Consider the following 16940-nt stretch of genomic DNA (forward strand, 5'->3'; position numbering starts at 1 on the left):
GTAGCAAATTCTCCCATGGGCTGCAAGTAGCTGGTCTAAGTCCTTTTAAACTATTGGTGAACAACATGATTTTCTTGAACAGTTATTATATTTTATTTATTATATTTATAAACTGCCCTCACCTAAAGGGCTCAGGGCGGTGTACAACAGTAAAATATATTTGACAATGTATTAAAATCGCAACATTAAAACCATTTCCCACTAAAATAAATCCAATTCTAATTCAATTTCTTAAATTCAGGAACCATAACTTCACTGATAGCGACATACCCTTAGAAGTCAGTATAAGGTTGAATGATATCGCTGGAGTGCATGTACATTAATTTCCCCTTCCCATATTATTTTTGTTTATTATTTATTTATTTGTTCTACTTAATAAAGAGCCGGAGGGCTCTGGGTGGTGTACAATAACACATTAAAACACTGAAAAATAAAATACAATAAAATACTATAAAACTATAGGCCTCAGATGGGTTATAGTAGTAAAACAGTAAGCATACTGGACAGTATAGATGTCAAAAAATAATAAATTTTATAATAAAATGTATGCATCTGTTTCTAAACCTCTGACCCAAATAAATACCTCACCTGGATTTGCTTCTGGGGGTTGAAGTTTGTTCATAATCCTCTCCATGTTCTCTTGAAAAATGTTACAGGTTAGGATTTCAGAAGCTGGAATCTGGAAAAAAATTCCCTGAAAAAGAAAAGTAATTCAGATTATTAAACAACTCACCAGACATTTTCTATTTCTTTTTCATTTTTAAACAGAACTTAAAATGAAACTGACAAATAAGCTATACCTTTCACAAGTTTTAGTGTTAGAACAAATTAACTGAGAAGTGTGAAAAAAGTTCAGAGAAATGCAGACAATTTGTAATACAAACATTACAAGCCCACAAATTTTAATTCCAAGGCAGATAATTATTAATTTAGCAACATCTGTACGTTTTAAAAACTATATCTGCTTTTAGTGAACACAGTGTAAAATGAAGCTGGCAGAGTTTTTAAAAAATTACTCTAGCTTAACTTTACTAAAATTAGCTTAATTTTATAAAAATCTAAATTTTCTTCCAAGTTGTGTGCATATGTTAAGGGCTTTTGAGTAACCTCCAACTTGCAAATTAATGACCTGCAAAATGACCTATTGTTAACAGCTTGTTCAGGTGTTGCAAACAGTGGATTGCAGTTTTCTTTATAGAGTTGATCCATCTCAAGTTGGATCTTCCTTTTTATCTTCTGCCTTAAATGTTTCCTAATGTTACCGTTTGTTGTAGTGACCCATCTTCTCATAATGTGATTAAAGCGCATTAACTTCAGTTTAGTCATTTCAGCTTCTAGGGAGAGATCAGGATTACTTTGATCTAGAAACCACTTATTTGTCTTTCTTGGCATTTAAGATATCCATAAAACACTCTTCCAACACAACATTCAGATGGATCAGCTCTCTTGCGGTCAACTTTCTTGATTATCCAACTTTCATATCTATGCATAGTAACGGGGAATACTGCAGTAAGAATTATCTTGATCTTGGTTGGCAGCAACATATCTTTATGCCTAATCTTTTCTAGCTCCTTCAGGGTCACCCTATCCATTCTCAATCCCTTTCTAATTTCTTGGTTGCAGTCTCCTTTTAGTTGATAATGAAATAGAAATAGAAAATCGTGAATGATCTCAATTTCTTCCTCAATCTTAAAGTTGTGAAATTTCTTAGTAGTCATTACTTTTATCATCTTGGTGTTCATCTGTAATCTTGCTTTGGCATTTCCTCCTTTAATCTTCATCAGTTGTCATTTGACATCATGGAAGGATTGATAGGATTGACTGTCATCAATATGCAGATGATACATGGATACATATATCCTTATCGAAATCTCCTAGAACTATAGTAGAATGACTAAGAGTGAATAAATTAAAACTAAATGATTGATGGACAGAAGTTATGCTGGTTGGAAAGGTGGAAAACATTGTTTCCCAATTGCAGTGAGGTTCAGTTGATCCTTGCCAACTCAGAACCTTGGTGCTACACTGGTGCTACACTTGGTGCTACACATTATTGCAGTAGAACGAAGTTATGCAGTTGAAAAAAGGTTTTCTTCCAACTCAGTCCAGCTCAAGAAATGGCCCCTTACTTTGATACGGTTGACTGGGCCAACTGGATTCATGCGATTGTGACAGAGGCTAGACTACTGAAATTCACTATATATTGATCTCCCCTCGAAATCAATTCGGAAACTCCAATCTGTATAGAATGCTGCAGCTCAACTATTATCGGGAACAAGATGTAGTATGAATATTACTCTCTTTCTACAGTAACTCGTCTGGCTATTAGTTACTGGGCTCAATTAAGTATTGGCTGTCACATAAAAAGCCCTTCATTGCTTTGGTCCCTCATATCTGTGAGACCATCTCTCAACCTATGCTCCACCATGACAGTTTTGTTCATTTGAGAAAGGTCTTCTACTTAATGAGCAATGCCAACAGCTGTCTGAACATGTGCTTTCTCTGTTGCAGCCCCCACCTTGCTGAATGGTCTGTCTGAGGAAGTCAGGAAGGTTCCATTCTGCTCACTTTCCATAAACTATTTAAAACTGAATTATTCAAGAGGGCTTTTCTATGCAGGCAATACAATAGCACTTGGATAAATTAGTTACTTAGATGAATTATTGTTGATTATGGTCTGTAGTACAGTATATAGTTTGCTTTGAGTTTGCTCTCTGAATAATTCTGGATCATTTAATATGTCATGTTCACATTTAGGCTTTGCACTTCAGTTCTGTTTTTTAGATTTTTGATTGGATCTGCAACGCAAATCCTAATTCATTGTTTATTGAATGTCCCATCTTGATAATTGTATTGACTCAATCTGGTAATCCACATTCAGTTCCAGTGGACTGTAAATAATATATATAAACAAAAATAAATTCTACATTATTTTTGCCAGTAATATCGAGTTTAGTCAGATGTTGTGGCACACCCATTCTTTTAAAATTAACCGTATCTTTTCATGATCAGCTTTGCTGTGATCTATGAAACACAAGCTGATTTTCTTTTGGAATTTCTTCTGAAATACTCAACTAACCAACATAAACATACAGTATGACCTGCAGTGCCTCTTCCTTTTTTCAATACAGCTTGCACTTGTGACATTTCTAATTCCACATAAAATTCTTTTTGTAAGATTTTGAGCTTAATTTTACTCTTGCAAGAAATTAATGCAATGGTCCAATAATTGCTGCAGTCTTTGATGTCTCTTTTTTCAGGGTTGGAAGTTAGATTGATAATTTCCAGTCTAATTTTCAATATTAACACTCCATGGTCTATATCACAACCAGTTCCTGGTCTTGTTTTAGCAGAGAGAATACAGCTTTTTTCATTTTGTTTTTCCAATTATGTAACTATTTGATTTCAGTATTGGCCACCCAGTGATGCCCACGCATACAGTCATCAGTTTGGTTGCCTGAAATGTATTCATAATGAACAACTTGTTGCCGTCTTAGATTTGATGAGTTGCTCACTTTCCATTTTCTTATTATATTTGTTGGAGAGCTCTGGACTTACCTTTTGCATTCAGTCCCATCAACAATGGATTTTTTTTTCAGCATTAGTCCAGCTGTATCATTAATAATAACGCTAGTCATATTTGTCCTCAGCTCTTCCCTAGCAGCTGACTGAGTGCCATAACCTGGGGGTCTTGGCTTCCAGCACCATATCTTCTTTTCATTTTGGATAGTCTCATCATAGGGGTTTTGAGGGAAGAGGTGATTGGAAATGGTTCACCATTGCCTTCTTCAAAGCAGTACTAACCAGGGTTAGCTGAAATGCCACTACTGTTGTTTATGAAAGATCCATCAGTGTCACCTTCCACTACTGCTGCTCCCAGAAGCTACTCTACTGGTATTTCTCTGTCGCTTTCACTATCAAAACTGTCTGTTCTTTTCTGCTGATTCAACTACTGATTCCCAAAGGGAATGAAAACATCTTAATTTTGTGTCTTAGCTGTGACCACTCTGCCTCAAATGACTCTGATAGGTATACAGCCTCTTGACAGAATCTAAACTCTCTATGGTATTTGCTGTCAGCTTTGCTGAGATGTTAAGGTGTGTGACCAAGAGGGGGTGTTCCAAATTAGCAGCTAGATACGACTACGGAGTTTTACCCAAGTTTTAAAATAGTTTATAAATGTGGTAATAACTTGCAAAATGGTGTGAAGTTCTTGTATACTCATTTCATTTCACACATAATATCAGAATGTTACATTTATGTTACCCATTTCACAAATTTAGTTATAAAAAAATTCTCTTTTCCTCTACTGATACCTATTCTAATGAAATTCAAATAAAATTTCCAATCTTGTTATATTACATTTCAAAGTATCAGTTGTGATATAACTAGATACCAAACAGATCATAGTGAATCTTACAATATTTTCTCTATCTGTTATGAAGCAGCACCTTGAAACTTTTTTTACTAGTGTATGTACTACAATGTTTCATGGAATCTAGTTCAGATTTATCTTCCTTATTATCTATTTTCACTAAGTTTATACTTTTAAAGGTTCAACTTAGCAACTTTGCACTTTCAGTACTACTGCATACAGCTATTGCATACAAGAAATACTATTGCATTCAGTACTATTGAATCCAAGAAGGAAGCTAGATCTGAGCACAGACAGAAACGTAACGAGAGACTGAGGATACCTGAACTCTTCTGAGACAAATACAGTGCAGTCATGTTATGAGCTAATGCATAGAACGGTCTTGAAAGAACTGATACTAAGGATTACGTGTGCAATCTTAATTCCAATTCAAGGTTCATTGTGATATGTATTTTATCCAGTTTTGTATGTAGTTAGTCAACAGTTTTCAATGACACACAGAACTGATAATTTCTGCATCAATGCAGCTTTGTCCTGTTTTCCTGAATCAAAACCCTACAGATATTCACATTGATAGTCAGGTTACACAGCGTAATAGCATAATAGTGTCATCTCTTACAGTGTCAACGAGGTATGCATCTAGAGCTCCTGTTCCATCATCCAGCGTAAACGTCATCACGAAAACATACTGAAGAAGAACGATGCCTAAAGCTAGATTAGAGAAAAACCGAGGATGTGTTTATAGACTCCCCAATACATGAGAGCAACAAAGCTTCTAAAAAACAAGTTATATATCCAAGAATCTTGAGATATTACCAAAAGAAGCACCTTAAACTCAGCAACTTCCTACAGGTGTTAATGTGCATGTAATCAAGCATCATATCCACTGGGATGTGTACACAAGACTTTAAACTGGACCACAGGTGTAAAAGGTGAAAGAATTTGCATTCTTTGAAAACCTATTTGCACACTAAACATGGAGTTACTGAACTAGAACAATGCTGCTGTGGAAGCCGCTCAAAGGCATTTATATACAGAGTTTGTTTATTCAAAATCCTGATACCCTACCTGAACCACTCAATAAGAACCCAGTCTGCAGCTGTCAGTCACAGGGACAAGGGTTGGGGCTAGATCAGTGGTGGCGAACCTATGGCACTCCAGATGTTCATGGAATACAATTTTCATCAGCCCTTGCCAGCATGGCCAATTGGCCAAACCCTGAGAGAGGTTTTTCGGAAACAGCGGCTTCCAACCACTGCCGTGCAAATGGCAGCGGCTGGAAGGCGCCATTCCCCCCCTTTCCCGAACGCCTTACCGTCCCTCCAACCTTCTTGTGCGTCACCCAGGCTAGGGGACACGCCACCCCCTGCCCTGCGACTCCAGAGCCTGGTCTGGGCAATGCACCGGAAGGTCAGAGTGATGGTAAAGCGTTCGGGCGATGGCGCAGCCTCCGCGCAGTCTGCGCCAACTTCCCCGCCCCTACCGGGACCATTAGTGTGAACCATTCGTCATATACGCCGACGCACCCCCCGAGCGTGGCTGTGTGGAAACGGCCTGAGGAAGTATGTCTAGGCTCTAGGTCATCCAGCAAACTTTCATGGCAGAACAGAGATCAGAACCTGGTTCACCCAGATTCAAGTTTGGCACTCCAGCCACTATACCATGCTGGATCTATTATTTTGTTGCTATTATTAGTTATTGCAGGGAAGAATAGGATCATCTGACCTTCTGCTATTGCAGTGGGCTCCCATGATGCATTCTTCTGTTGAGAAAGGGTATACAGACTTGGCACTGTCTTTGGGTCTGAACAGTGTTGACACCTGAAATTTGGAATCAAACAGCATGAAATGAACTAGTAAATCTTTTCCTTATTGTTTTTTAAAATATACATACCAATACATTTCATTAGACACAAGAAACGGTCACAGTCGATTTATGGCAACCCTGCAGGGGTTTCAAGGCAGAGGTGTTTTGTCATTGCTTTCCTCTGAAAAACAGCTCTGGAATTCTGGACTAAGTGTGCTTTGCATCCAAGATCTGATGAGATCAGGATGGCCTAGGGCACCCAATTTTGGATTTTTACTAATTAGTCACGAAGAAACAAGTCACTGTGGAATTCCATTTATATAAGAATGGTGAACCTCTGAGTATTAACAAAGGTTATGTTTGCAAACACCTTTTTTTTCTTGAAAGATATATAGCCCTCTATCTTATTACAAAATAACAAGCTGGGGATTCCTCAGACTCTCAGGAGAGAGAAATCCTATTCTTCCATGGAGGCCCCTGTCTTCTCTCTCTCTTGCTGGCCTCCTGACTTCCCAGGCTTTTTCTCCATTCACCCCCCAACTTGATCTACTTTCTTATCAGCCACTGCTGTTTTAAGCCCACCTTTTGGATACCAGAATTACCTAGGTCGAGGCTCTAATGTCTTAGATGCTGGGCAACTCCACAGTGCTGATTTTGACCTTGCGAGATTTTGCAGAATGAAAATTGGTATTTTTCATTTTGGGAAAATTTTAATTCCCCATAATTTTTAAATACTTTTTAAAAAAATTTTTTCATTAATCTAGAAGTTCCTCCAAGTCTGTAGAAGAATTTTTCCTGCTTGTATACAGTCTTTTATGTGGATTTTTGTGCCATTTTCAGAATTACTTTAAGAATCTGGCATATTACATTAAACTACAGCAAGACAGCTTGTAACATCATTGGACCAAGATATGTGATGTTAAATCCAATGGAGCCTTTTCATGAACAGATGATTCCTTTAGGAATGGAAGACACCTTAGGATGCAATCCCCTATGAATCATATGAATAATTTTTAATTACTTTAGCCTTTATGCATCAAAATAACTCTTAACAATGTGCTCAGAATGTGAATGTTTCCGAAGTCAGGAAAGCTGTGAACATAAAGTTGTGTAAGTCCGAAAAAAACTCAACAGTGGTAGTGTAGGATCAGTAACATATTTGCCTAAGGGACATGGGGTACCCCATGTCCCTGGGGGGCCCCTAGTGGAGGGTGCAAAAAATTCAGGTTCGTTTGTGTGTTTTTTAGTGGGTTTTTTCAGTTTTCAGCCTGCAGGGGGCGCAGTTTTCAGGCTAGCAGCACCAAAATTTCAGGGATTTTTCAGGAGACTCTCCTGATAATGCCACCCAGGTGTGGTGATGTTTGGTTCAGGGGGTCCAAAGTTATTGACTCTGAAAATGGGGTGCCCCCAGCCCCTATTAGCAATGGGAGCTAATAGGAGATGGGGACTACACATTTGAGGGTCCATAACGTTCGACCCCCTGAGCCAAATGTCACCAAGCCTGGGTGGTATTATCAGGAGAGTCTCCTAAAGATACCCTGAAAGTTTGGTCCTGCTAGCTCAACAATTGCACCCCTGATAGCAGGCACACTCCAAATTTCCCCAGATTCTCTTTTTAAATCCATCCCCTTCGGCATAGACTTAAAGGGAGAATGTCAGGTCCCCAGTTTAAACATTGAAAGTGATGCTGTTTCAGGGTGGGGGAGAATCCACCCCAAAACAGCATCATTTTCAATCAGGTGGATTTAAAAGAAGAATCTGGACTCTCTAGTTTAAACACCATTGAAACTGATGCTGTTTGGGGGTGGATTCCACTGGAGGTGTTTCGTGAGAGACGATGCTGATATTTGTTTGGTAAATGTTTTGCTGGGGATGATTTGTGAGAGATTTACATGCTTAATACCCACTTGCACTGGCTTGGAGCTATTTCTCAGGCTAACAACCTACTTCATAGGGTTGGTGTGAGGACAAAATTAGGGAAGAGAGTTGGTGGGGAGAGAGCCATGTATGTTTTGTTGGGGGTGGGAGGTGTTTTGTGAGCTGGTGCAAAAATCATTGGTCTGGTTGTGGTAGGGAAGGGAGGTGCCAATACAGGGTTTTGTCCCCAGGCTCCAGTTTGCCTAGGTACGCCTCTATGTAGAATCTATCTATCTACTACTATATCACAGTTAGATACGAGAAGTTGTCTATTTAGCTTAGGAATCCACCAAGAAAAATGACTGCATGGAATTAACTGAGGTTTTTCCATGCTGCAGATTGTGACTAATATTGGCCAATATAATTGATCATAGCAGAGAAAAATGAAGGTTCTGAGTCCTGCAACATACTTTCATTAGTTTCATTAATTTACATGATACATACTTTAATAGGATCTCACTCCTTACATTGACAGATCAGATGAAAGGAGCATGGGTTTCTCTAGATAAGCAGAATGCAACTGAATGATTCTTATAATTTAAATGAGAGAAAAGGAAGCATAAAAATACTACCACAGATCAAACTCAGCTACAGTATTCAGGTACAAGAACAATTATATATACACAGAAAAATAAGGAATACATACAGGAGGAAGGAATCCCAAGAGGGTGTACGATTTAGATGACCCACTTTATCCTGTAAAAATTCTGATTCAGAACTATGAACCTCTGAAACAGACCTCCCCCACATTTATCTCACATTCAGCTGCTCCCAATATTCTGTCCCATCTGGAGCAAATTTAGACATCAGACCATTTAAAGATTTTCTTTAAAAAATCTATACAGCCATATTTTTCTGCACAACTGGGTGCCCCACAAAATATGAAGAGCCCCAACTGTCTCAACAGGTGGCCCATTTTTCTGACTTCTCTCATCTGCACAGGGCCAGCTGTTGTACTGTTAGATATAGTGATGTAGGACACAGTTATGCATTTTTTATGTTCAGAGCCGACTTTCCACTTAAGTTAATGGGTACTCATGAAATATATATACCAGGAATTAATAGAGTCTTGGCTGGGGACATTAGTTCCTTTATATTTAATCATATTTTCAACCTATGAAGAAAACAACTGCTTCAACCACAACGTATAATTTCCATAATATTTGTTCTTTGACTTTGTGTACGCAAAATTCATTTCACCATAGAGATAATTATATAAGGATTTGTTAAAAGTGAAATGAAAACCACAATATTTTCTTTAGGTCCTTTCCCTTAAGTCATATACAGCTAGAGTTGGATTCAATTTGTGTCATATTCAAACTAGTCTTATCTTCCTGTTTTGTATAATTTTAGTAGGTGCTACAGGGATAGGGCTTTACACACACACACGCACGCACGCAAGCACTCTCTATTTATTACTGGTCCACAATGAGGATAAAAAACAAAACAAATTTAAAACTGGCATGCCTGAGAAACATTGATATATTTTAAGTTTTTTTAAGTTACCCATAGTATTGAATATTCCCTTGCCAAAAGAATGGCACTGAAAGGTCCAGTAGTACAAGGTTCTCTTCTATGGATTTCACGGGTATAATTCCTTTAAATTTTTTGGAAAGCCTTAAGATTTCATTTACAGTCCCTCCTGTTGGGAAAAAAATTATAAATTATTTTAATACTTAACCCCTAGTTTATCATTCTTACTCATTTTATTCTTTTGCACAGTTGCATATGTATTACATGAAAATGGACATCCACAACACATTAGAATATGGGGACAGATTCAGAAAACTTAAATGACTCACTATGCATCCTAAACCAGTCAGAATGTTAAACATACTTTATGAATGATTTCCAAAAGTTATGCCTCCTCAGAAAAAAAAAAAAACCAGGACCCAAGGAATGCAAACTACTTTCAAAAGCGTCACTGATTTATTTTGTCAAATGTGCAACTAGTTCTACGCAACAGGATTCTGGATCTCTTTCTCAAACAGCAGCCTTACTTACGTTTGAAGTTTTGGAAAACTGCAAAAACAGCCTGTCGTATTATAGAAATTGTAATAATTTTCTGATTTTATGAAATTGACTGCGTGTATATATGTGTATCTATGTATGCATATTAATTATGTAATAAACGTGCTTGAGGGTATGGTGCTAATCAAAGTCTGAATCGTGTGGTAGAGGCACAAAAATAAAAAAAATAACATTAGTTTGGAGGGGTCTACTCTGTCACAGGACACACCTAAAATTGCTTATGAATTACTGCTATTGATTTGTTCAATGCTACTTAGGGATCTTTATGGCTAAGAAGCATTTGAAGCTGTTATGTCTGATGTTCCAGACATATTGGTACAGAAATTATGGAAGAGTAGTATAGCAAAGGATTAATTTTTTACATCCGTCTGTTATGCAAAGATACATTTAACTTACAGCATATCCTTTTAATGAAAACATCCAAAAACTGATACCAGTGGCCCAGCACAGATTTTTTTCTTTAAATTAGTATAAATTGTGTAAACTTTCAGGGAGTTACAGCTTAAAGGTTCTGGATATACAGAACTTGAGAAAACTTTTATCTTCAAGCAAAATGATATATGTTACAAAAATTAAGTATGGCATTGATGCTTCACCATTAAGTTGTTAAGTATGTTCCAATCCATTTTATTAAAGTTGTTATATCTAACTAATTCACATTCTCTGTTTTCCAATTTGCCAATTTCTCGAAAAACCACCTTTTCAAATACAGTAATTGCCGGGTCCATAATGTTGGGAACAAATGTGGACTTCGGTTTAAAGCGATCAACCACTTTATTTTCTACCGTTTCTGAAGTACCATATATTGCTTTCAATGTCAATAAACGTATTAGCTTGAATAAATCAATTCTTGTCTGGTATTCATTATATCGAGGGGTGGTTACATATCCTAAATCTAAATTTAATATCTGTTCTTCGTCAGGAGAGAGAATCCTTGAGGAGAGGTTAACCACTAGGTGTTCCTCTTTTCTCTCCAAGTTCCTTGAAAAAATGGAGTTTGTTGCCTGTTTCTAGAACCTCGTCTTCTCTCCCTTTCTCTTTGTGGCAATTCTCTCCTATTACGATTTTCTCACTCTCTATTACATATTAATTCCTTTCTGACGATCCATAGCCGTCTTTCCACGATACTCTTCTGGGTGTGGGTGTAGTTTTATATTGCCACCGATATACTCTTTTGCCCTCATAATCTCTTTTATCTCTGGCAAACTTTTTGTTTTGAACTCAACTAATTTTTCTTTAAACATTTTCAGATCACTATCCATGTTTCCTATTTTCTCTTCAAAGATTTTGGAGGTTGTAGTCTCCTTTAACTCTGCTTCAGTTTTTTTAATTTCATTTTTAAAATATTCCTCCTCCTCTAATGCTGTTTCAATTATCAGCAGTATTAGGTCCATGGAACATGTATTAAGTATATTGGCCCATCGGACTTTAAAGTTATCTGAATCTAACAAAAGCGTGGGGCCTTTCTGCACGCGCAGACCGCAGGGTATTCTATTGGCTTTGAAGTATTCAGTAAGCGAAGTTGCATGCTGATAGGTTTTGATAAGTTTTTTGTTTAAATTTAATAACATCGTCCAATCTGGCTCAGTTTCTTGAAACCCACTTGTTTCTTCACCAGCCACGATGCAATACATACATATTGTATTTTCAAGCAGTCTTTCACACAAGCACTCCAACCATGTTTATCTTGAGCAAAGATAAACTGTTAACTATACCCCAGAATATTCACTTGTACCGAAATGTATTAAAAACCAAACAAAAACAGAAGTAAACACTTCCCCTTCCTACAGCACCAGGTTCAATAAATAAATGGCAGCTTCATCATACATTTCCTGGGGAAACTGCCCTTCAATTCAATGAAACTTGTGCCCAAAACAGGCTCTATACAGGAAAACCAAACAAAATGATTCTATCTACAACTGGCAAAAAAAGTGCAATCGATTAATCAAAGTTAGCTATGTTACAAGATCAAATGGTCGGGGCCTTATTATTTCTCAATAGTGAATGCTCATCTGCTGCTTTCTCATAGAAATATTTTTATATATGTGAAAATACTGACATCCAGAGGATGATGAAGTTAAAAGCGTATTGCCAGTAGCAGAGACATTCTAGCGTTGTATTTTTCTCAGCCAGAAGAATACAGAGTATAATATGGACTCCAAATAAAAATACAATCAAAACTAGATTGTATACAGTCACACAGATAAAACATAACATTCAGATATAAGATTTATTACTTCATTTCCATTTACAACACTTCTCTGATCCCCCCAATCTTTATATTAAAATTATTTTAGATAAATAATCAAAGAATATTCAAGCCTGAGCAAGGTATCTCTTAAACCTTTCCTTTTATATTGTCACATTAATGCCCACTAATTATTTTGTAGCAGGTTCTGCAAAGCCTATTGCCTTACATATACAGGCTTATTACAAAATTCTTTAATAACAAACAAACAAAAATCCCAGAGACATTATGGGCATGATTCAAAGCCTTGTGAAAGGTTCAATACAAAAATGGAACAGCATGTGTACAGTGGCTTCCTACTTTCTTGCTATACTTGCTGTATTTGAGGTGTATTTCCTATAAAAAGACCTCCAAAAACCAATAGTGGTCTCCGTGTACATAGTGCACAGTGGATGCACAAGGAAAAATCTTGAGCAAAGCACAAGATGTTTCAATACAGAACACTAATTTACTGCAAGTATTATCTCTTGTGAAGCTGGCTAACTGGAATCAACTGAAGACAGATTACTCATCAACAATAACTCTTGAACTATTAAATACATCAAGTATAATTTAATTAGCCAACCTTCAATCATAATTAAACTGTCTTCTGGCTCTTGAAGTAATTCATAACGTGTTACAAAATGAACTGTTACATAGCGACTTCCCTGGTTTTCCAAATCCCACACAACAGATTCACAGAAGGGTATATTTTGTAAATCTGGATTTGGATATGTAGCTGAAGCCTGTAAAAGTACATCAAATTCAGTCACATCTGGAACTTCTTTCCTGAAAAAAATTACAGCATAAAGATTACTGGCCCGTTCAAAAGCATACAATGAGTTATGCACCTTTATAAAGGAGATTACAAAATATTCCAGATACAGAAGCTTATAAATACATACATATCTAGTGTAACTGCCAAATGTACACTGCAGCAATTTAAGGTTTGCATTCTATAAAATACTAGTGCGTATGAGACATATTCAACCTGAACAATTTAATTATAGATTAGACAGGTTATGATCTCACTGAGCACATAGTGATTACCCCAGATTCAATTTTAGGAAAAGTCGAAGGCAACAGGAAAAGAAGACCCAAAATGAGATGGATTGGCTCTATATAGGAAGCCACAGGCCTCAGTTTGCAAGACTTGAGCAAGATTGTTAACGACAGGACATTTTGGAGGACATAGATTCATACAGTAACCATGAGTAGGAAGTGACTTGATGGCACTTAACACGCACACAAAACAGCAGTCATTTTGAAGGGTCACAAGGCATTCACCTTCTTATGCTAGTGCTAGCACACAGTAGTGCTAACCTGATGGGGATTTTTAAAAGTTTTATATTTTGACTGTTTCTACATATGTTGATTAGAAACCAGTTTAACTTTGAACGCATGCAATGTAGTTGGGCAAAGAATACCATTTTAGAAAAAACACAGTCCAGTAGACATTGAAATGAATTGCCCCGTGACAGACTGCACAGTATTAGTGAGTTCAAAAAGTACACATCAATAGTCTGTGTTGTTTATATTTCAAAGTAAAAAATAAAGGCCTTAGGAACAGGGAAGCAACCTGATTGGACTCTGCAACCTGCACTCTGATTTGTGTAGCAGCTTGATGACACAGAGAGGGATGATATCTTCCTGACAAGAAAAGCTGAAGGGGGTTTTGGATCTGGATTCCTAAGAGTAAACATCTGAGTACCTTAACTATGGTGAACATATAATCTCTGAGGAGTATTTCAGTGAGAGTATGTGGAAAACCTAATACTGGTATTAGTCTGAGCTGAGAGCAAAATTATACCCAGACTAGAGAACTGGTAGTGGTTTATTGGAGGGCCACAGCTGAGGTGGGAAACTAGAGTCTTCCCACAGGGGGCCATAATAAACAAACAAGAGAGAAATAGATCTTCTAAGAAAGAAGAAGCATTCCTGGGACCAGTTGTCTTAGATTCCATGTTTTATTGCTTTGTTTTCCTCCAGAGAGAGAGAGAGAGTTGTATGGTTGATTTGAGTTTTTACTGAGGAAAAGCTGTTTGTGAGGGTACTGGGTATAAGTACCAGCCGGTTAGAACTCTGTATAATCCATAAGCCAATACCATCTTAAGAAAACTGTACCAGCTAAAGAACATCTAAGCTACTGCATCAGAACAGAAACTTATAAACCTAAATAAGCCTGTGCCAGTGCCTAAAACCAAAAACTGAACTCAAAGCTCTTGTATATATAGTTCTTCTTAACTATTTCCTTTCATCTAAGTTTTTGCCCACACCATCTCCTCTGTTAATAACCTTTAATTCTATTTTTTTGAATCTGTCTCAATATTATTTTGGTGCCTTGAGGAGTTTGCCAAAAAGCAAAATAACAGGTTCTTTTTACCTTCTGGGGGGAGTAACAGGGCTGAGATACAGTGCTTCATTTCACCTCATGCTGCTATCCTAAACAGCTCAGTTGCTGAAAATGGTGGGAAATCCGACAAGCCTGGTCAGAAAGTAGTTAGCCTGTCCCAGTGCGTTAAAAAGATGAGGAGGTCCATGTCACTCCTTTTGTTGGATCCTCCTCCTGCCTTTTACTTCTAATTTTATTTTATAATCACATACACATATGTGTGTGTGGACATTATGAGCAAAAGTAGACCCTTGAAATGCTTGCAAGCTTTACCTTTGTCTAATTATTACAGGTGTACACAGCACAATGAAGGCAATATTCCAAAGTGAAAATATATTATATGTTACTTGCACATTTGAAGCTGTTGCAAAAAGATTAATGTTTGGAAACCCCCAGAATTTGAAAATAGGACTTGTCATTGACTATTTGTGTGTAAGGGGAAAGGGCCTGCTTGGGGTTTGTTTGTTTTTTGCAGGTGCTTAACTCTCCTGAGATGTGTAAGGCAAGGATCAAATAGAGATTGGCAACTGTACAAAGTAGGATAGTAATTGCATCTTGGCACAGACATCTGGATCTCTGTTTGTTTAGGTAGAACACCGTTGCTGCCTTAACTGTCTGGATAAGACTGAACACTCCTGAAGAATATCTGTAAACCAGCTAAGGGCATTTCTCCAAGTTCACAACTCTAGGATGTTGATGTGTAGGTTAGCTTCCATCACAGACAATGCATCCTGTATCTTTTCACAGCAACAATGTACTCCCTAACCAAAGAGGGAAGGACCCCTGGTTAAAATAATATCATACTCTTAAACCACAAGGGGCTGTCCTTATGCAAATTTTCAGCTGAAGACCACCAACCTAAGGCCCTCAATATTGGAAGTGCACTTTGGCCTGAAATATGCTAGGAACCATAACTGTAGGAGGCCCATGAATAATATATTGTAAGGGAGGGTGGCATCCTTCTGCAAAAGTTTGGCTAGTTGACCCTTATTCTCTGGCAGTTGCTCTAGGAATGGGGACATCTTTTCCCAAAGGAGCAATTGGTACCTTGTCATAATTAGAGACTCTCAGACCAGTGGTGGGATTCAGCAGGTTCACACCATGTTGGCAGAACCGATTGTTAAAATGGTACTTGTAAACAACCAGTTGTTAAATTATTTTAATCCCACCACCAGAACCGGTTGTTAAATTATTTGAATCCCACCACTGCCTCAGACCTATGGTTGCTGAACAGTAAGCTTTCCTTCCAAGGGAGTACCAATTTCTGACCCTCCTTGTCTATTGGTGCAGAATGGTAGGTTGGTTGATTCCTGGCATGGAGTTCATCAGTGATGAGAGACACAGAGAGTGTGTGTGTGGGCAAAAACAATACACAGTCCAGACTGATCTTATAGAATTCTTCCACCCACCTGACAGATACAGAGGCAGAAGATGGGACTTCCTGAACTGTTTCTTGCAGGAATGGGAAGGCAATGACATCTGGAGAGTCAGAGTATAAATGACCCAGGATTTTGTATTTGGGGCAAAGTTCTGTCATGGACATCTCCATTTCCAAGGAACATGCCAAATTTAGCATCTGCTCCCTGTAACCTTAGGTCTTCTGTAGGTCTTCTGATGCAACACTGATTCTTTTATCCTCGGTTAGATTCAAGGCGATGCCAGATCTGATATCAGATTCAGATGGTAGCTCGTCTATCTCAGGCGTCTGCAACCTGCGGCTCTCCAGATGTTCATGGACTACAAATCCCATCAGCCCCTGCCAGCACGGCCATCTCTTTCCCATCTGATTCGGGAAGAGAGGGCAGAGGGTCTCTTAGAAATGGTTTCCCGAGTAGCAGAACAGTAGTAATGCCTGCTGCAAAGCAGAACTGGTCTGAAATGGATGATCATATTAATCCCCACACTCTGCCATATAGGCTGTTGGCATGTAGAATGGGTGTGTGGGGGGGGTATGGTGGCCACTGCCTTCATTGGTGCGTCGATGCCAATAAAGCCAACTTGGAACTGAAGTCCAGAATCAATGCTATTTCTCCTTCAAAGGCAAGCTGTTCTTCTGAAAAGAAGTGGTGGGGTGAGGCAAGATGTGGAGAAGGTAACCTAAAACCTCCTCTGCCTGCCTGGGACAGGAAATTTAAGTTGATTCTGACAGTACTATTTCAAGATTGATCTACACTTCTCCTTGATTTTTTCTT

General features: G+C 38.0%; 1 protein-coding gene across 3 annotated transcripts in view; it reads right to left on the reverse strand.

Annotated features, from left to right (window-relative positions):
• Window positions 1–16940, reverse strand: part of POT1 (protection of telomeres 1) — a 113156-nt gene that overhangs the window by 24113 nt on the left and 72103 nt on the right. For all 3 annotated transcript variants that reach the window (XR_007244802.1, XM_048500104.1, XM_048500103.1), the window contains exons 14-18: window positions 12943–13145; window positions 9605–9740; window positions 6101–6195; window positions 4995–5086; window positions 589–694 (exon numbers count right to left, since the gene is read on the reverse strand). Coding sequence is in view for 2 of the 3 variants with exons in the window: in XM_048500104.1 (XP_048356061.1) it covers window positions 589–694; window positions 4995–5086; window positions 6101–6195; window positions 9605–9740; window positions 12943–13145 (632 nt within the window). In the remaining variant the exon portion in view is untranslated. The remainder of the gene's footprint in view (window positions 1–588; window positions 695–4994; window positions 5087–6100; window positions 6196–9604; window positions 9741–12942; window positions 13146–16940) is intronic.

This window comes from Sphaerodactylus townsendi, linkage group LG06 (assembly GCF_021028975.2).
Source record: "Sphaerodactylus townsendi isolate TG3544 linkage group LG06, MPM_Stown_v2.3, whole genome shotgun sequence".
In the NCBI taxonomy this organism is placed as follows: Eukaryota; Metazoa; Chordata; class Lepidosauria; order Squamata; family Sphaerodactylidae; genus Sphaerodactylus; species Sphaerodactylus townsendi.